Source organism: Orycteropus afer, unplaced genomic scaffold (assembly GCF_000298275.1).
Source record: "Orycteropus afer afer isolate SDZICR_OR568_19922 unplaced genomic scaffold, OryAfe1.0 scaffold00078, whole genome shotgun sequence".
NCBI classification, from domain to species: Eukaryota; Metazoa; Chordata; class Mammalia; order Tubulidentata; family Orycteropodidae; genus Orycteropus; species Orycteropus afer.
This window is the reverse complement of record NW_006921665.1, coordinates 7,540,621-7,561,987: the sequence shown is the minus strand read 5'-3', so window position 1 is coordinate 7,561,987 and position 21,367 is coordinate 7,540,621. Positions and strand designations below refer to the sequence as shown.

At 43.5% G+C, this 21,367-nt stretch overlaps 1 protein-coding gene across 1 annotated transcript in view; it reads right to left on the bottom strand.

The window, feature by feature from the left end:
• URB1 (URB1 ribosome biogenesis homolog) overlaps positions 1-21,367 on the bottom strand; it is a 124,838-nt gene that overhangs the window by 319 nt on the left and 103,152 nt on the right. Inside the window, exons 31-38 of the mRNA XM_007941287.1 lie at positions 12,469-12,629; positions 11,819-11,930; positions 9,784-9,890; positions 8,893-9,036; positions 7,241-7,350; positions 5,542-5,739; positions 3,614-3,855; positions 1,998-2,597 (exon numbers count right to left, since the gene is read on the bottom strand). Of these exons, the coding sequence (XP_007939478.1) occupies positions 1,998-2,597; positions 3,614-3,855; positions 5,542-5,739; positions 7,241-7,350; positions 8,893-9,036; positions 9,784-9,890; positions 11,819-11,930; positions 12,469-12,629 (1,674 nt within the window). The remainder of the gene's footprint in view (positions 1-1,997; positions 2,598-3,613; positions 3,856-5,541; positions 5,740-7,240; positions 7,351-8,892; positions 9,037-9,783; positions 9,891-11,818; positions 11,931-12,468; positions 12,630-21,367) is intronic.

The window sequence follows — 21,367 nt, the reverse complement described above, 5'->3', positions numbered from 1 at the left end:
ATGTGGATGGATAAAAATTAATTTTCCCTTTGCTTGATTTTTTATCTTTTTTTTTTTTTTTTTCCTCTTCCCTGTGTCCTTTCCTGTAATGCATTCCCGCCGCACCCTGAGCTGTCTCCCTGTGTGAACACTGACTGCCTTTCTGTTCTACCATGATTAATCTCACCAAGGAATGTATTACCTGATGTAAATGTTCATCCCATATGCCTGTCTATTGTATGGCAAGAAGCCACAGGACTGAATGGAATTTCAGACCTGAAGGGTAACTAGGTGCCATAGTCTCAGGGGTCTCACCAGGCTCTATCAGGCCTGCAAACCTTTTTTTTTTTTTAAAATGATTTTAAGTTGTGTTCCACATTGTTCTCCCACTTCATCCAGAATCTCCTGCACCGATCCCCTTTGAGTAGTTGACAGTACTTGGTACTGCTAAGCACCATCTAGTTCTTCTGGTCTCATGGTCATATAGGCTGAGGATCGCATGGTCTACCAGTGCCTCAGGCTAACTGTTTCCATATATCTTTGGTTTTCTTCATTCCTCTTTGCTCTAGACAAAGAGAGACCCATTGCTGCATCTAGATGGCTGCTGGCAAGCTTTTAAGACCCCAGTCACTACTCACCAAAGTAGGCTGCAGAACAATGCTTTTGTGTAGTATGTTATGCCAATTGAGCTTGATGCCCCCTGACTATAGTCCCGAACCTGCTAGTCCAACTACTCACTCCCTCCAAGTAGCTGGCCAAGAAGCCACCACAACCTTGTCCCTTGTCAGCTCTACTGTATACCGATCATTCTTACAATACACATAAATACACTTATAGAAACATTGTTTTTTAATCCTATTAGAGATGTGGCCACAGTCATGGGCACTGTGGTAGTTATGTTTGTGTGTCAATTTGGCTGGGCCTGGTTGAGTGGCTGGGCAGCTGGTGGTAGTTATTCCCCATGATGAGACTGGCAATCAATTCTATGGTGGGATCTACCACAAGCAAGGCCATCCCATCTGTGGTATATTCTTGTCAGAGCAGCACTAGGTAACCAGAACAGGCACGTTCCCCCCTGCCTAGACATACTTGACCATTCAACCTGTCTACCCATCTATCTTTTTTGTTCATTTAAATATTTATCTTTCTTCTGATGAATGTGTGTGGATCCCTAAAAAAAAGTTACTGCACCCAAGTCTGCTTGAGTCTACCCACCCACACTAAGAACCAGAGTTGGAGCTTAGGGAACAGCTTCATGGAATCTTTCCATTTCTTCAATGGTCCTAGAAAGAGGTTTTATGGGCATAAAGACTCAATCCCTAGGCTGTAGCCAGAGGAGAGAAGACAGGTCATGCCCGCTATTGGGTGAGTTCAGCTCCCCTGGCTTCTGGCCCTGCCCCCACCCCCATCCCCTTACACCCAAGGATCAAGAAGGCAACCCCACTGAGATCAAGGAGGCAGTCCTTTGAGATCAAGGGGACCACACGCATGCGGCCACATCAGCCTCTCTCATGCTCTCCCACAGCATTTGAAATCATTTGGTACTCATTCATTCATTCAAACCTTTATGAATGGCCTGCTAAATGCCAAGGTGGTAAATTGTGTGTACGTATACACACACAAAACTTGCACATATGCACACTACATATATACATGCACATGTGCATACACATATAACTTACACATATGCACACATACATCACACCATGACTTGAAACATATCTACATTGAGTCACAGTCAAAAAAAGTATGAAAGCTATATCTTTACAGGCTGGGAGAGCCTATGGTGGTACAGAGACTCTGAGGTGGATGCCTTTCTCCGCTGTAAATGTGATTATTATGAAAGGTTTTACTTGAAAGCCATAGCAGATGTCCTCTTCCTTCATACTCAGTGCCAATGGCAAGCCCTCTGGAACACCTTGCACCATGTAAGTGGCCTCCTCAGCATTTAAATTAAGGGGTTTCCAGCTCTAAGGGATAAAGCTGTTCCCCACCTCCACTCAAAGAAGGAACATTACCTCTCATGGCTTCATCCTCTTCTGTCAGAGAAGTGAGGCACAGGGCTTCAATGGCCAGGTGAAAGGGGTTCCTCACGGGGCCTTGGGCGGCCACCAGCTGCAGCATGACCGTGTTGAACAGATAGGTGACCCCCTGTGCAGGCTCCACCAGCCCCTCAGCCCCACACAGCCGGCTGTACAGCTTAAAGAGGCCACTCCTCACTGTGCTGTCCCTGAGAAGGTCAGCCACGACCACCGGCTGCGGCAAAATGTGGCTCTTGAGCCAGCTGAGGAGTCCTGTAGCCTCAGGCCCACTGGGTGGGCAACTGACCATGGTCCTTAGCACCCAGTTGGCCACCAAGGAGGTAGCAGTGTGCACAAGACCTGGGGCACTGCTCTCAGGGTTGGCACTATCCGTGGGCTCTGGACAAGGCTCAGGGCTAGACAACACAGGCCCCCAGTGAGTCAAAATGGACCTCAGAAGACTTCTGCAGGTGTCCAGGTTGGCTGCCTTTAGCTTGGGGGCAGCCGTCTCTTCTGCTTCCCCAGGCCTCCTCTTTCGGCCCCGAGGGCCTTTGGCTCGGGCTGGCCCAATGGGCTTGTTCTTATCCTTGATCATTTCTGTCACACAGAAAGAAGGGGCAGTCCTTAGTGTGGGAAAGAAGCAGGACCAGTGCCCACTCCCCACTCAGCTCCACAGATGGGAGGGGAGTGTGACAGGAGAGGGGACAGTGTATCTGCACTGAGCGCATTATGCACCTGACCTGCTCCTATGCTTACAACAGAGTAAGTGCTCAGTGGTTTATTGGGGTGGTTGATACTGTAATTATGATCACTCATTTAACCCTCACCACCACCTTACAAGGCAGCTTGTATGTTTCATGCGTGAGGAAACAGACACAAGTATAAATGTAAGCCTGGGCTTGAATCCAGGAGGTTGGGTTCCAGGCTATGCATCTGACCGGACACTGTACTGACAGGTGGAGACAAGTAGCTGTTGGTTTCCCCTACTCCAGTCCTCACACTTTACAGGTGAGTAGCCTATATTCAGGCAGGTGAAGTGACATATCTGAAAGGGCACATGCTCCTTAGTGGCAGGCCTGGAACTCATGCCAGGTCTCCCAGCTACAAAATCAGTGTCTTTTCCATCACCTTCTGTGGCCCTCAGGCAGATGACCAACACCACTAACAGCTGTCACTTTTCTTTTCCTTATGCTTATATTAAGTGAGCCCAGGGCCTTTAGGAAGCCAAGAAACTGACCCAAGTGTGTGTCCAGTCCAGCAGGTGACTGGGCCTCCTTCCCATTCCGTGGACGCTCACTGTTGAAGCTTCACCTACATGCCACATGAGTTTGTTTCCTTCCTGGATGCCCTCCCCTTCCCCTGAGGCTGCACCTCTACCACTGAGAACTTGGCCTGGGAGGTGTGGGGTCCTGGTGGAAAACAGAGCAGCTGACATGACTGATCAGTATGGGCTCAGCTCTCCCTCTCCAGGGCTGTGGAGATAGGTGTGCCCATCTCTAAAGCCCCATCAATTTTGGAGATGCTCCTCAAGGAGGCAAGCGGGCTGGCTGCTCTGGGTGGAACAGAGCAGTTTGAGGAGCAAGCCACACAGAGCCCCAGGTCCTAATACTCACTCATGAGCTCCTTGACTTGGTGTTTCTCAGCAGTTGTTTTCAGGTCTTCCTGGAGTTTGATGTCTCTTTCAAAGAGGCTCCACTTGTGCAAGAGAACAAGGGCATCTCTGGTGGAAAGCACCTTCTCATTCACGGTGAATCGCTTCATCTCCTTGAAGGCTAGAATGACGGTGGCCCGGTATCTCAGCATGGAATCCAGTGCCCAGAAGAAGTTGGTCACCTGGGCAGGGTCCAAGGTAGACCTATTCAGGAATCAAAGTCACAGACTGAAGCAGAGGTGGCCACTTTCACCTGGAAACCCAGGACTGGTGAGGCCAGTCACATTGTAGAACCAGTGTGCCAACGCATCCCACAAACTAGGCTTCCAATGACAAGACCCTAAGCATGGAGCCCCAGTGCCAACACAGGAAAATGGGGAGCCGCTCAGGGGAGGCAAAAAGCAGGCCCTATGCCTGAGGGATCCCTTTGGAAACCAAGGTTAAATAGGATAAGTAGGCAGGGAAGGCCTGAGGGTCAGGATGCAAAGGCCTAACAAAACTCAACACCTGGACAGTCGATCATTCTCCCCCTTGGAAACTATCAGACTCAAACTGGAAAAGGTCAAGAGGCCTGGGATAGCATCACCACCCATTGCCAAAATCTGAAGGGTGGTCACTGGGAGGAATGACATCTCTCTGAACTTGGAGAGAGTTAAAATTCCGTAACATCTATTCCATGTAATCACAGAAATAAAACTGTTATTTCAAATAACGATCTGTTCAAAGATCTATCTTCCAACCACAAAATAAGGAATGTGGCTTACTGGCATGGATTTTACAACTGAATTTGTAACAACATCAAACAAAAGGCCCTGATATTTATCAAAAAAATTTTCATTCCAAGATTACAATCCATTTGCTATCAATCATCTAGTTCAAATCAATATACCTCAGTTCTAAAATCAGAAATAGAGGAGTGCAGACAGTGTATTTTCTCTTGCACTTTGAGATCACAGGAGAACTTGGCTCTCCTGAGGAAATCAAAAGCACTATCCCAAGGATTAAAAGGAGCTCTGATGGCATAGTGTGTAAGGCATTTGACTGCTAACCAGAAGGTTGGTAGTTCAAACCCACTAGCCACTCCACAGAAGGAAGACTAGGTGATCTACTTCCATGAAGATTTACCACCTCAAAAACCCAAAGGGGGTCACTATGAGTTGGAATTGACTCGATGGCAGTGAGTTTGGTTTGGTTTTTATCCTAAGGGCTTGGAAGAAAATACAGAAATATTCAAGAAAATCCATGGACAAATGAGTTTCCACAGACCGATGGAGGCAGAGGTAAGTGTGAATCACCTTTAACTTTTAAGGTCATGGAAAATATGTTCTCCCCACACATCACTTTATTCCACTTTATTTATACATTTAATCAATGTATCAAGGTAGAGGGTTCACCTGTGAAAAGTGACCCGGTATGACAGCTTTTGGACTTTTAACTGTGTTAAGTTCTGAGTCTCAAATAACAAAAACAAACAAACAAAAACAAACTCACTGCCATTGAGTCGATTTGACTCATAACGACCACTTTTTGGGTTTTCTAGGTGGTGTCTCTACAGAAGTAGATTGCTCAATCTTCCTTAGTGACTGGTGGGTTTGAACCTCCAGCCTTCTGGTTAGCAGTCAAATGCCTTAGGCACTATGCCACCAGAGCTCCTGAGTCTTGAAAAAGGGTCTTATAATGTTGAAACAGAGGGGAGTAAACAACTAAGATAGATTTCCTGAAGGCATCCATGGCTGATACCAGTTCACACCAGACCCACCTACAGAGTTGTGACCAATAGATGAAAGCTAAAAGGTGATGCCCACACATGGCACACCAAATAGTGGTGTTGCCCAACACAGACCAACACAGTACCAAGGGATCACTCCCACCTGGGGGTGGGGCACTTACCTTAGGTGCTTCGTGAGTGCAATGAGAACAAAAAGGAACTCATCCACAAGGTGCAGGGCGAGCAGCTTTGGGGGATCCCGGGACCCCGGCTTACAAGGGGGCTGGCTTTCTGTCTCCACCATCCTGTCTCCTAGGTTGGTCACCCACAGAGTGTGTACCAAAGAGATGACATTAGAGAGCAATTGCGTCTCCAGAAACCTGGAACCACATACGGGCAACTTTCATGCGCTGTTCACATTATCCCCTTCATGAAGACCTGTCTGTCTGGGTTTGGTATAAAGGGGAAAGCGGGGACCAGAACCAAGTGGTGGCTAGGGCTTTACCTGTCCTCCTAACATTAATCTGCTCATCACCAGCCCCCCACCCCCAAATATCATATCATCTATGTGAAAAAAAGGGTGCTTGCTATATGCATGCTACTTCAAGACATGGGAAGAGGCCCCTGACTATTCTTCCTAACCAGATGATGATCCTAAGACCCCTCCTACAGAGAGATTCTGGAGCCATCATGGGACAGTAAGAACTGCTGTGTTCCTAAAAACAATTTGATTTCCAGAATATAAAGTTATCTGCCAGGAATAGAGAATTGGCCAATTATGTTTTATAATCTGAAAAGGTTTTGACAACGAAGTCCAGGCATATGTTCTAGAATTGAGATATTCTTTTCTTCTAGAGAAATTTTAGGAAACACTTAGAAACAGAGGCACATAAGGGCCTGGATATCCTCAGACTTATTACAGTAGTTTTTTGAAAGACAGAGCCCCTTCCCACCAAGTGCTGCATGCTGTGACAAAGTTTCCTACTTCCAGACAGCCTCACACTCAGGAGAGATCATATGAATCACTGACTTGGCTCCAGACACTGTCCCCACACCAAGGATGTAGGGCTGCACTGAAAGAGGGGTGCTGTGACCCTAAAACTGACACTCCTGAAACTGAAGCCCTCTTGTTTCTACCTTAAGGAGATGCTGTGTTCTTTAAAGAGCCCCTAGGTAGTACAAATGGTTAATGTACTACTTGTTGCTATCTGAAGGGTTGGAGGTTTGAGTCCACCCTGGGTTATCTCAGAAGAAAGGCCTGCCAATCTACTCCTAAAATATCCACCATTAAAAACCCTATGGAGCACAGTTCTACCTTGACACACACAGGACCATCCTGAGTCAGAGCTGACTGGATGGCAACTGGTATTCTTTAAAACTTTGGCTTAAAATAAACTCATTGCCATCGAGTCAAATTCTGACTTACAGAGACCTTACAGGACAGAGTAGAACTGTCCCAGAGGGTTTTCAAGGCTGTTAACTTTATGGAAGTAGGCTGCTACATCTTTCTTCTGTGGAGTGGCTGGTAGGTTGAACTGCTGACCTTTTAGTTAACAGTAGAGGGCTTAACCTCTGCACTACCAGGGCTCCTTACATGAGACTTTCTGATCATGTAAAGCTTGCCAGTACACCAAGGGAGGGACCTGACCTGTGCACGAAAGGTAGAAAAGTCTGACAAAGGTAAACAGCAGCTGGTGGTAAAGCCAGGCCGCAGCAGACAGAGACTGCAGAGGCATATTTGAACTGAGGAGGAGCCACACTGGCCCTAAAAGGGCTTCCCTGGGCCCTTCCAACGGACATAATGCCAGGGGCAGACACATCACTCTCTCCATCCAAGCCTCGTCCCGCCTGACACAAGCCACACGTGCTGCAGGTGCTTACCTGCTCTCGAGGATGTGTACAATCCATGTTAGGAGGCTATAGTCTCGTATGATTTCATAGGCAGATTTGGCAACCTGGGCAGCGTTCTGTAGAATTTCTAGTATCCAATTCTGAAAACCCAAACAAACAAAAAATTACTCTTTAGCATGCAAATTAACTTCCTTGATCAATTTATTCAGGTAGGAATAAAGGAGCAAGTCAAGTTGAACTGCATTAAGCCAAGTAGGTGTTCCATAAATGCATATTTAATAGTTAACCTAGTGACTTACCAAAAAATATATAACAAGAATGCCATACATCTTAGAACTGTGAGTTTTAAAGTTTGAGAATCTACCTAAAAACCAATGCATTCAATGGAAAACATGTCTACATGCAAGCCTGTGAGAACTTTAACTTTTCAAACATTTACTCTCTATGATCTTACTGCCAGAACACAGCTTGTGCAATTGCAGTGTCTGGGCAGCAGTATTAATAGGAAAAACACAAAGGTATACAACATTACAGGTAGTTGCTGAAAATGAAGTTTGTTTTGCTAAGTCTGTAAGAGTGGTGGCCACGTAGGGCCGTGTATCTCCCTAAAAGTGGCAACCAGAGGACACAGCCTTCCACAGTAATTGCTGGTTCCTGGGGGACCCCCATTTCTGCGTAATTCATCATAACAAATCACAAGTGGCCCATAAGTGAAGATGGGCCATGGAAACCACACGGCCCTGAGCATCCACGGCCTGGGTGTTCACTGTATATGCAGCAGCCAGGGCTGAGCTGGGGGAGATCCATATCTAGCCTGGCCATGAGCTTTTGGACCCTGTTCTACTACCTGGAAAAGAGGACATAAAGATGGGACTGCTTGTGGAACCATTAATTGGGTGCTTTACAATTCTCACATTCCATAAAAATGAAACACATCATAACTCCAATTCAATTTCTTCAAATGTGCTTCTTACCTTGGACTGAATCCTGTTTTACACACTATCAGGAACAAAAGTCAGCCAAGCTAGAAATTAATCAAAATACCAGAACCTTTTCCTATTTATTCCTCCCAACCACCTGTGGCATTTAGAAGACACACCAATCAGCTCTGGGTTCCAGGAGATAACCATGACTGCATAGACTCTTTTAATAGCTATGAGGCAGTCAGTGCAAACTCTCAACACTCTTTGTCTACCAGCCAAGCTTGATGACAAGTAGCTTCTGACACCAAATGAAATGGTGGCTCAAGAACTTCTCAGCCAGAGTATCTTAGTCATTAATTTGGTATAATTTATGTCTAGACTTCTTAGCCAGCTCCAAAGGCTCATGATTACCAACCAGCTCTTCCTCCTTGAAGCCAAAAGAAAGAAGCCTTAATATCAGCTGAGGGCATGGTTAAAGGTTGCAGTGACAGGCATTTATCTCATCAGAGGAAAAACAACCTAGTGTCAACAACACTGCAGCCATCAATGACTCAGCCAGTACAACATACAGGCAATAGGAAAGGCATAAAAGGCACCTCACTTCCCCTAACTGAAAGCCCAGGTTCAATGTCAAATTAGATCAGGGAAACAGTTGGGTCCAGGCTAGGGTTAGAATTCACACAGGCTTGACTCCCAAATTAACACCTTGAGAACAAGCAGAACCTTTCAGCCTCAAGTTAACTGGTTGTCTTCGTGTACCTGGGCTGCTTCGTCACACAGTGGGCTGTTGAAGAAGGACAGGATGACGTGGAAGATGCCCTGTCTGGCATACAGCTCATAGCAGTGCTTGTCTCGAATCCCCTGCCGCAGAACGCCTAGCACCCACTCCTGCTCGGTTTTTTGCTGTAACCCAAGCAAACAGGACATGATTGTTAAGTATGTTCAAACTCTTTTATCTATTTTCAAGTAAAGAATCCAACATGGCAGTTCCACCCCCATTTCTGATTACTAGTTGTCACTAAGTCCATTCTAACTCATGGACCCCAGGTGTGTTAGAGTAGAACTATGCTCCATACAGCTTTCAATGGCTGATTGTATTGGAAGTAGATCTCCAGACCTTTCTTCCAAGGTGCCTCTGGGTGGACTCGAATCTCTAAACTTTCAGTTAGCAGCTGAGCAGTTTGTATCACCCAGAGGACTCCTCCATTATGTTATTAAAAATCCTCACTCTCACCTTTGGTTCAATTTATTCAGGTAGGAATAAAGGAGCAAGTCAAGTTGAACTGCATTAAGCCAAGTAGGTGTTCCATAAATGCACAGTTAATAGTTAACCTAGTGACTTACCAAAAAAATATAATAAGAATGCCATACATCTTAGAACTCTGAAGTTTTAAAGTTTGGCAATCTACCTAAAAATTAATGCATTCAATGAAAAACATGTCTACATGCAAGCCTGTGAGAACTTTAAACTTTTCAAACATTTACTCTCCGTGATCTTACTGCCAGAACACAGCTTGTGCAATCATGGTGTCTGGGCAGCAGTATCAATAGGAAAATATCTGAATGACAGCAGCAGCAGAGTAATCCAACTCAGGAATTTTTCAGGGCCTTAAGTTTGGTTTTGTTTTGGAAGCACTTTAGAAGCAGTACCTCAAAGTCTGAGCTGTAGAAGAACTGGTAGAAGCCTGGAACTTTGTTCATATTCAGATCCTGATGTGACAGCAGGAACTTGCTGATCTTTAGGTACATGTGTTCCTCTGTGGACACAGAAGATGGTCAGTCACACAGCACCCACAGGACATGTGTGCTGGCAGAGTCAGGAAGTGGGTAACCATAAATCCCTGTCCCTATGTGGCTTTCAGGTGATTTGTTCTTGAGACTCAGAATACAGCCTCACACCTTAATTCTATCCTGCATACAGCCTTTCTCTGATGGGTCAGAAAGCATGTCTCTGAGACATTCAATTTCCTCTATGATTAGCACCCTGCTGTAGAAGCTCAAGTCAACAGTGGGAGGCACATCAACCCAAACCTCAAGCCTCTCACTTAAAGACACCATCACAGCAGAGGACGTGCAGATGTTTAGTGGGTCACTTTGCTCTGTGATGCAGCAAGGCCTATGCAACAAGGCCAATGGACAGATATGCCCTCCACCTCTACTTTCTTCCTGGATCCTGGATCACTAGCTCCAGCCTGTCCATCCCCACTGTGGCCCCCTAACCCTAGACCCGGGGTCTGATGTAGGACAGAGATATGCCCAGGCAGCAAAGGCTGGACGAGAAGCTAAAACCAAAAGCAGTATGTATTGCATCTGATCTTTTCCACAACAGGCTTTTTAAAGTCTGCAGATGGTTAAATTATTTTCTTTCCTCCCAGAATTTCAAGATGAGGAAAAAAATCATGTGATGAAAATGACACAGGAACCAATGACAATCAGGAGATCTGAATTCTAATAGCAACTTGACCACAGTCTGTAGGACCTGGGATAATGTACTTAAATCTTAGGGGCCTCAGCTGGAGGGGACGTTTCCACATCCGAAAAATGGCTCTGTTTTATTAAAAGAATGGACTACCTCCCACTCACATTTCCTTAGCAGGGGTACTCCTGTTGTCAGGCAAAAAAAGGACCCATGCTTTGATACCTTGGGTTACTCTTGCAGTGACTCACAGGTCAAATGCTTTCTAGCCAAAGATCCATGAGGTCATGCTAACTCCCAGACACTTTCTAAGCATGGAACACTGGCTGATAACACTGGTGATGGTGGCAGGAGCAGCAGTGGCTAACAGTGATGGGCGTTCCTGGGTGTGGGCTCCCTGTCAGGGCTGTAGCTATCATCACTCCCATTTCACAGGGAAGAAATGGAGGCACAGAGAAATGAAGTAACTGCCCTAGTCCACACAACTGATAAGGGTCAGAGCCTGAGTCTGAACCCAGGCAGTCTGCCTTGAATCCATGCTTTTAACTCTGGGATAGATGCCCCAAAGGGGACACATCTACAGATGGTTGTGATTAACTAGGTTTTTACTTCAGTTTTATTTGCTGCTTGTATACAACTATACGGAAATATGAATACAGCCATCCTTTGATATTCATGGGGGATTGGTCCTAGGACTCCTTGCAGAAACCAAAATTCCTTATAAAAAATGGCATAGTATTTGCCGTAGAACTATACACATCCTCCCGTATACTTTAAATCACCCCAGATTATTTACAATACCTAATAAAATGTAAGTGTTATGTAAGTAGCACTTTACACTCCCTCTTAGCCTTTGTGGGATTGCTTTGACCACTTAATTGCTTTTATCCCCCCTTAATAGTTTTGATCCGTGGTTGGTTGAACCCACGATGCAGAACCTATGGATTCAGAGAACCGACTGTATGCATTTTCTCTCCTCAACCCCTGCCATCCAAACACTGAAATACGTTTTGTCTTTCAGTTAACTTTCCCTGGATCTCATCCCATGGGGCTCCATAAAGGGCTTCCTCACAACCATACTTTATTTCCCTGCCCACTACTGATGGACATTTACGTGGCTCCCAATCTTGAACTATTATAAGCACATGGCCTTGGGTATTCATCATGTCTCACATATGTGTGATATTTCCTGTAGGATATACTCCTAGAAGTGAACTTGCTCAGCCTCTAGGTTTCAAATTCACTTCAACCTAATTATGTGTGTGGTACCTGGCTTCAAAATCTGCAGGGCTGCTTTAGCAATGAAGAGCGCCAAAGAGAAAGTGAGCCTCATGTTCTGAGATCGGATCCCGTTCCGGACTACGTCCAATAGGTAAAGAAGCTGAAAATAGGAAAAAAGAGATGAGCATCTCCAGAACATCTATAATCAGTCTTGTGTTGTGCTGAATGTGGCCACTCCTCCCAGCCCAGGGACAGCCCCACTTCCTTGCCACCACCCCAGGCACACTTTCCTTTAGGAGTCAGGTATGTGCCCAACAGCAGAGAGAACCCTGCACCAAGCCCTGAAGATCCAACCTGTTCTTATTCCTTCCCCACCACAGGGCACAGAATTCTGAGGTCAGTCTGTTGGAATCACAGCCACCTTTAACCATCCAGCCCAGACCAAAGAAATATCCAACAGAGATCACGCCACGCTGTCCACCCACATCAGAACAAGAGAGGTTTATAGGGCAAAAACCCTGGAGGGTTGAGGATCAAGGACCACCTCATGCATCACCTCCTAAAAGGGAACAGATCTTTGTTCTTTATCAGTGCTCTCCTGACAACAGGCTTCCCCATGTCTTCAGATTAGAGCTAACTCTCTGAGCCTGCCAGGCCCACGCTCAACCCTGAAGGATGTCCCCTGTCTTCTTACTCACCTGAGACTGCTCGCGGAACCTTGCCCCCTCCAGATGTGAGTAGTAGGCTGCTAGCACGTAGTAGGCAGCGGCCCGCATCTTGGGGTCATAACTGCTGAGGGCTGCAACTGTCAGGCCGAGAGAATTTGAATCCAAAAACTTTCGACAATCCACCATAAATTCTAGAACAAATAAAATACAGGCATGCCAATTAAACACATTCACACAAACATAACTCCATGGTGCTTGTGTAGCCTGGAGAGTTAAATGTCCCTCTGTGCTTTACCAATTTCATGTACTTAATACAAGGAACACAAGTCTTTCCCCAGCTCCTCCTAACTTTTGCTGAAGTTGAAGAAGAGACCATCTTCTGTTCTGTGGTAATAACTGCCACACCTTCAGCTTCCAAGATGCTTCTGAATCCCAAGCAGGATTATCTTACGACCTCTTACAAATACCAATGAGCAAGAGAAGAAAGGAGGCAGGGGACACATAGTCCTCCTGCTAAGATTGCAGCAGGCTGGAATGGAGAAGCGCAGTGGGGAATCCACACAGGAAAATGGCTCATGGCTCCCACTTCAGTCACCCACTACCTGAGTTACCACCTATTAGCAGCCTAAGGAAACAATGCAGGGCAGAAAAAGCCAGGGCAGTCAGCCAGATGCAAATTGATTTGGACCATCATTTTATAAAGCATGTAGTTGTATATACTTTGCAACCTTAATTCTTTCTTTAAAGAAACAACACAATCTCACAGAAAACTGGCCCACCAAACTTGGAGCAAAACCTAAAACCAAGAAAGTTGATTCCAACTGATAGCAACCCTATAGGACAGAGTGGAACTGTCCCATAGGGTTTCCAAGGCTGTTAATCTTTATGGAAGCAGACTGCCTCATTTTTCTCTTGTGGAGCAAGCTGGTGGATTCAAAGCACTAACCTTTTTGGTCAGCAGCCCAATGCTTTAACTACACCCAAGCTTTAACCACAGTGCCACCAAAGCTTGTTGCTTGAGCAAAAGTTATACTCAAAAAAGTATGGTCATTTGCCATCCCTTAGGCCCCCCAAAACCTTCAATTACTCCAGGAAAGGATGTGACCAAGAGGTGGGGTGGATACAAGTGGGGAGGGACCCACCTTACCTCAGCTTACTACAAAAACACAAATCTATTACTGTTTTGTGTTGATTCCAACTCATGACTCATGTGCGACACAGTAGAACTGCTCCACAGAGTTTTTTCTTTGCTGTAATCTTCACTGAAGCAGATCACCAGGCCTTTTCTTCCACAGTGCCACTGGATGGGTTCGAACCACCAACCTTTAGGTTAGTAGTTGAGGGCCACCACTTGCACCACCTAGTGACCTACTACAACTTAAAGGGTTGACTTTCATGCATTAACATTCAAAATACTTTAATCTTTAATAAAAACTCAGGCCTTTGTACAAGATAAATACCAAGAAAACCTCAGAAGAGAAATGGGTCACACCTCAGATGAGTAATCTTGAAATATTCTATCAATAAAGGATATACTAGTAATAACATTTTTAAAAGTCTAACTTTTTCCCTCTTCTCTCCCTAAATTTAAGTTTCTAAAGAATGATGTTGACAATTCTAAAAATTAAGAATAACAGAAATAATGATAATAATAATTGGAATACAATGAAACCTGTGAGAGCCAGAATTGATGGGACTGACTTGCTTTTCTGGGGTTCACAATTTTCCACCTTTGACAGGGTGCCATCTTACCACTTTTCTGTCACTCATTTTAGTGGAAAATATTCGAGGTTTCCTTCTCTCATAGGCTTCTACCTTCTGGCTTTCACAGGTTTTATTGTACAGTAATCAGTTACTTCTTCTGAATCACTTAACAGCTTCACAGTCACACAATGGTACCTAAATGGGTGGCTATTCAAGAGTGTAGGGATCTCTTTAAACCATGAAGTGGAGGGCCTGTGAAACCATGCTTGGAGACCTACTGTTTGGGGGTAACAAGGTCCAAGAGTGGACAAACCAGTCCAGGGGGACTGGGGTTCTTGTCCTCAGATGCACAGAGCTTCTTGGAGCTTCTCACCAGCATCTCACCTAAGGAAGGCTTGCCAGAGGAGGAGGGGCCATTTATATATGCACTTACCTTCCTCTCTTTGGTATTTACCTTATCAAAGAATAATCAGTACATACACTTACGGTCATAATGGCGTGACCAAATTTACTATCCAACTGACACAATTAACATTTGAACATAGATTGAAGCTATTTCTGTGGGTCATCCTTTCTGAGGCTAAATAATAGCCTAGATTACAAAATAAACAGTATCATCAATAATAACAATACACAGTAATATGCTGCCTCAAACAATGAACTATATGAGACCAAATGGTCTACATTTACCCAAAAAAACAAAGATAAGAAGGCAAGGAGGGGAAGGAAGGTTAAAGCAATGGAAACAGATCATAACGAAATGCTGACACATTGTAGAAATGGAAATAATGAATGTAAATAATGAAATGCTGACACATTGTAAAAATTGTAACTAATGGTACAGAGTAATTTATATAAAAATTTCTAAAGGGGAAACTAATTTGCTTTGTAAGCTTTCACCTAAAACACAATACAATGTTATTAAATAAAACTGGACTGAATAAAGGAAACAATCGTTTCCAAGATACTGGACATCAGGCAACAAAGAACAGTGATCCCTGAGACATGAGGAACAAACAAGGTGAACTTTCTGATTGTCCCGGCTTATAGCCTCGAAAGAGTTTCTAGGGTGCAGTCCAGGGACGGAAAACTGAGGGGGAACCTGCTGGATGCTCTGAGCTGAGGAGATGAGCTAGGTATCCCTAGGAGGACAAGTGGGCTAGAATTCTGGAGAAGAACGAGCTGCACTGAGAGCTCTCGAGTCTTTTAAATCAGTACCAATCAGCATGCAGTGTGAGAAAACTACTGAGGCTGGGAAAGACCCACCCAGAAGCACTGGAGGAAGCACTCTTGAGGCTCACCCATGGCCAGAAACAGTTCCTGTTCCCACCAGCCAGGGTGAAATCCTCTCAAATCACAAGGCATAGAGTACGCAGAAGGATTTTATTTCAGTGGTGGGGCAAAATTAATCCCAAACTAAACATTATTTTGGTCCCACTTAATAAAGCTTAAAAAGCAAGATTGCAAAAGAGCAAACTGTTTCCAAGTAACTTGACTGCATCCTAAAATAAAGCTCAGAAACATTCAGGAATACAGAAATACCCAGCACCAAACAAGGTAAAAACTCATAATGTCTGGCTTCCAATCAAAAATTACCAGGCAGGAAAATACAACACGTAAGGAAGAGAAAAATCTTCCATTTGAAACCAACTCACCAGATGACAGAATTAGTAGATAAAGATATTAGAACAGTTATAACTGTATCCCACATTTCAAGAAGCTAGAGGGAAGACTGAGCATGTTCAGTAAAGACACGAAAGATATGAAATCCAAATCAAGAATCTAGAGATGAAAACTACAACTTCTGAAATGAAAAATCCACTGGATAGAGGGATTATCAGCAGAGAAGATATTGTAGAAGAAAAATAAAAAAACCAACTAGTTTACTTAAAGAGAGAGCTATTGAAGCCATCCAAAACACAGAGAGAAAAAGTAAATAAACCAAAACTAAACAAATAAAACACTCTAAAACATCAGTGATACGTGTATGTCCCTGGGGGGAAAATTGTTCAAATTTGACAGAACTATAAACTCAAAACTAGGAAGGTCAACTAACCTCAAACATAAGAAATATAAAGAAAATTACATAATAATTAAATTGCTGAAGACTGTTGTTGCTGTTATGTGCCATCGAGTCGGACCCAGCTCATAGCGACCCCTCCTAGGATTTCCAAGGCAGTATCACTATGGAAGTAGATTGTCCCATCTTCCTTCCGAGGAGTGGCTGGTGGGTTTGAACCGCCAGCCCTCTGGTTAGCAGTCAGTGTCTTAGGCAATATGCTACCAGAGCTCCCTGCTGAAGACTAGTGACTTAAAATAAAATCTTAAAAGCAGTCACACACCATGGTGCAGTGAATTAATTAGCATGGCTTTTCCAGCCAGTCTTTGTGTCTCTCACCAGATTCCTGGGTGAGATTATGCAAATAAGATGTGTGGAACTCTAATGTGAGCACTGGTTCGTTTTGCTATGCTGCTGGGCTTAAAATGAGCCCTTCTGGAGGCAGAGGGGGGATCTCACTGCCATCAAGAAAGAAGAGCTGGATTTGGAGTGGAGCGCGTCCTTGGACCCAAGATCCCTGTGCTAGACCTCATTGGCAGAAACGCCCCGGCAGAGACACCCTGGCAGAGATGCCCAGCAGAGATGCCCTGGCACAGAGACGGTGGCAGTGGAACCAAAAGGCATGAGACAGAGCAGTGGCCTTACTGGCCCACAGAGCAAGAGAGCTGAGTACTCTTGGGCAGGAGGCATGCTGGCAGAGTGGGGTACACCTAGGTGCCCTTACTGGCATAACTAAAAGAGCTTTGTAACACTTGCCCAAGCAGGGCAGAGGCCAGGCGAGAGGCCCAGGGCCAGAGAGGCGTGCCTGAAGGCACAGCAGAGGGGAGACTGTCCTAATCAAAGAACTGTATCCTGAGTACATTCCCGAACTTGAATTGTAGCCTGTTATTTCCCTAATAAGCCCCATAAACGTAAGCATTGTCTGCGAGTTGTATGTGGCCATTGCAACGAATTATCGAACCCAGCAGAGAAGTGAGTGCTGTGGGAGGGACGGTTGCTGTCAAAGTTGGTAAAAAGGCTAGAAGATAACAGCACATACATACAGAGAAATAAAAACAAGGACAGCAGAATTCTTGCTAGAAGCAATGCAAATGAGAAGTCAATAGAACACATCTTTAAAGTACAGCCGATCCTCCAACAACACAGGCTCGAAATGGACGGGTCCACTTATACGCGGATTCCTTTCAAGATATGGATCTTGGAGAAATTCAAGAGCTAAAGGACACCACACCTGAGGAATTAACAGATAATGATGTGATGGAGATAACTGCTTCCAAGCCAGTGCCAGATAAGGAGAAAGAGACTTAGAAGAAGTAGTGCAAGAAAACAAACTGACGTGAGATAATCTGGCAGAAGGGTTCCAATTATCCAGGACTGATTTTGACTTCTTTCACGACATTGATGCTTCTATGACACGCGCCCTGAAACTAAAACAAATAGTGGAAGAAGAATTGGTACCATATAGAAACATTTTTAGAGAAATGAAAAAGTAAAAACATCCAACAGAAATTATAGTGTATTTCCATAAAGTTACACAGAATGTGCCTGCCTCTCCTACCTCCCCTGCCACCTGTCCTCCTCTTCCACCTATGCCACTCAAGACAGCATTACCAACTTCTCCCTCTTCATCCTCCTCCTCACCCTACTCAATGTGAAGACAATGAGATGGAAGACTTTTATGATGATCTACTTCCACTTAATGAATTGTAAATAATCATCATGCTGTACAGTTAATAAACTTATCTGTTATGGATGTGTGTGAGTATGTCTGTGTGAAAATCTAATATCTACATGGCAAGAACTGTGTTAATCGACCTTTAATATTATCAGTCAGGCTTCTAGTCAACAGTAGGCTATTAGCAGTTATATTTTTTGGGAGTCAAAAGTTATACACAGATTTTTGACTTCATGGGGATCGGTTGTATATATACTTCTCACTTATTGACTATCTTGTTATCCTACATTTTGCACGTACAAACAGTAAAAAATCTACTAGCCAATTATTTTGTGCATTGACAACATACATCTGGAAATTACAAATGCCAAGGTCCTAAGCAAGAGTAATGCTAGCTATGATGGTTAAGGTTATGTGTTTACTTGGCTGGTCCATGATTCTCAGTGGTTTGGCAGTTACGTACTGATGTAATATGGCAGTAATGTAATGATGTAATTATGCTCCGTTTTGTGATCTGATGTGGTTATCCTCCATTTTCACAAAGGCTGATTTTCACTAACAATCTTGTATTTGGAACCTTACTATGTTGGTAAGTGAGGAGTGGGTGTATAGTGAGAAAAAAATCTGTCAATCTAGCATTTTATACCTGTGAAAACCCTTCAAAAATTAAAGTGAAATTAGGACTTTTATTAGACATAAAAATGTTGAAAGAATTTTTAACTAGCAGACTTGAACTACAAGAATTCTTAAGGCACAAAGAAATAGTAACAGATGGAAATTGGGAACTACATAAAAAAGAGAACCAGAAATGGCAACTATATGGAAAACGTAACATACTTAAATAATTATAAAAAAATAATCTCCTTAAAAGACAGTAGAAAGTTTGATGCAAAAATAACAACATGTGGTGAGGTTTATAGTAAATAAAATGTACGGCAAGAATTGCACAAAAGCCAGGAGGGGAGAAATGAATATATAATACTGTAAAGTTCTCATATGATTCATGAATGGTATAATACCACTTGAAGGCAGACTGCAATAAGTTAAAGATGGATGCTATAAACCCTGAAGCAACCAGTAAACACATACAGACATATACACACTCACACACAGAGACACATATACAAAATGAAGAGTTGTAGCTAATAAGCCAACAAAGGAAATAAAACAGAATTATTAATCCAGTCATGTCAACAATAACCTTGAATGAAAATGGGTCTACCAAAAACCGAAAAAAAAAAAAACCCCAAAAACCAAAAACCCAAATCTTCTGCCCTTGAATTGATTCTGACTCATGGCAACCCCCTGTGCTGCAGAGCAGAACTGCACTCCACAGTTTTCAAGGCTGTGACACTTTGGACACAGATCGTCTAGTCTTTCTTCCGAGGCACTTCTTGGTGGGTTATAAATTGCCAGCCTCTGGCTAGTGGTTAAGCACTTAACCATTTGCACCACACGAGGACTACAAAATCGGTCTATATACCCCAATTATAAGGCAGAGATTGTCAAACTAGATTTTTTAAAAAGCTAAACCTAATTATGTGTTGCCTACAAAGAAGCCTACTTTAAATATCAAGATACTTAAGATTAAAAGTAAGAGGATGGAAAAAGAGTAATCAGAAGATTCGGGCTCCAGTAGCCTATAGATAAATTTTCTCTTTTCTAGTAAGTGACTATTTTTGACAGGAGAAAAGAAACCTCTTAAGTTTTAAAATCCATATTATTTTACAAAAGATGTGTTTAAGTCATACCACATACCTAATACAACAAATATATGTGAATGGGATACATCTGATAAAGAGAACAGTCTAAATATTTTATGTTCCACTCACTAAAAATAGTTGGTACTCAGCTGGCTGGAATATTTCCAGTAATCATTGAGACTCTTAAGACAAATGGATTTTCCACGTGTCCACGAGGAAAAGTCAATTCCCTGTTTTGTGGTCCTCTCTCTGCTGCTCTATGGAGATCTTGGTTTTCTAACACTTGTGGAAAAGAACTGCCCTGGGGATGCTGAAAATATAATAGGCCAATTTAAAAATAGTTAGAAATGCCATACTCTTTGTTTGGAGGACTTCATGAATACCAGTTTGGCCTTCTGATAAAAGACCTTCAGATCAAAATGGCTTAATGAGGACAATTATCAAGGATTAAAATAAAAATGGCCCCAGGCTCTAGTGAGATTTAGTGGCTGTGATTGTGCTGCTGGAGCATCAAGAAACTATCCTCAAGCCTCTTCCTCATACTTCCCCCAAGAAGTGGGTTGTACGGTAAGCTAGTCATGTGAGAAGAGTCTAAGAAGCCTGCACTCTAGTTCTCATAAGGAGGCTCAGAAAACTGCAAATGGGCCTCTCTGTCTGGTGGCTCTGTGACAAATGTGAACCAGAGCTGAAGATCTCAGCCCAGTTGTGCTGAGGACAAGAATTCTCTGTGGAAAAAGCATTCATCACTGCCATCGCTAATAGCCTTCCTTGGCTGGCCCCCTATCTCAGCCAAGGACGCAACGAAGGGAAGCAGTGAAGTTAAGAAAATAGGTGCCCATTTTCAGCAAAGAGCTGAAATGGAGCAGTGAGAACACTGAATACTGGTTAAAAAACTAAATTTAAAACAAAATAAAACAAACCACCAGTTGCCATCAAATCAATTCCAACACACGGGAGCTGCACATAAAAACTAACCAAATGCCCAATTTAGGATTTCAAAAAGTTTAGCAATACCTAGACCCAGTGCCCAGACAAAAGTAAAAACATACTGTTCAGAACTTCTGCTACAGATAGCATGGCTGAATCACATGAATAAAATACAGGATAAATGAAGCCTGATACAAAGAAAAACAGGGTACAATCAGATTTACATTAAGTCAAAAAACAGGACACTGGCTTCTTTTGGGGAGAAGGCATGGGATCGACTAGGAAGAGATTCTGGGAATCGCTGGATATGTTCTATTCCTTCATCTGGTGGAAGTTTCACCAACACTCAAGCCACAAAATAGGATTTGTGGAGTTTTCTCTAACTCATATTTCAATAAAAGTTTATTTAAAATACTGTTCATGATTACTCACCACTACAGTAAAAGCAGAAGGAGCTCTGGTAGTGTAGTGGGTAAGGCATTTGGCTGCTAACAAGAAGGTCAGTGGTTCAAACCCACCAGCTGCTCTGCAGAAAGAAGATGAGGCTATCTGTTTCCATAAAGATTTAAGCTTTGGAAACCCAATGGGATTGCCATGAGTTGGAATTGACTCGATGGCAGTGGATTTAGAGCAAAAGCAAGAGGAAAAAGAATCACAATAAAATTTTAGAAGAAAAGGAAAAAAACACCCCACAACTTAATTCAACTACAATAAATCTAGCCGACATTGGCCATTATGCTCTTTAATGATTTCTTCTCAACTTCATTTCAGTATTAGGATTTTCCTCTCCTGATGAAAACACTTCCTTTTTTTTTTTTTTTAATCAGACAACAAAATCTGCTTAAAGCATTGTTTCCATTT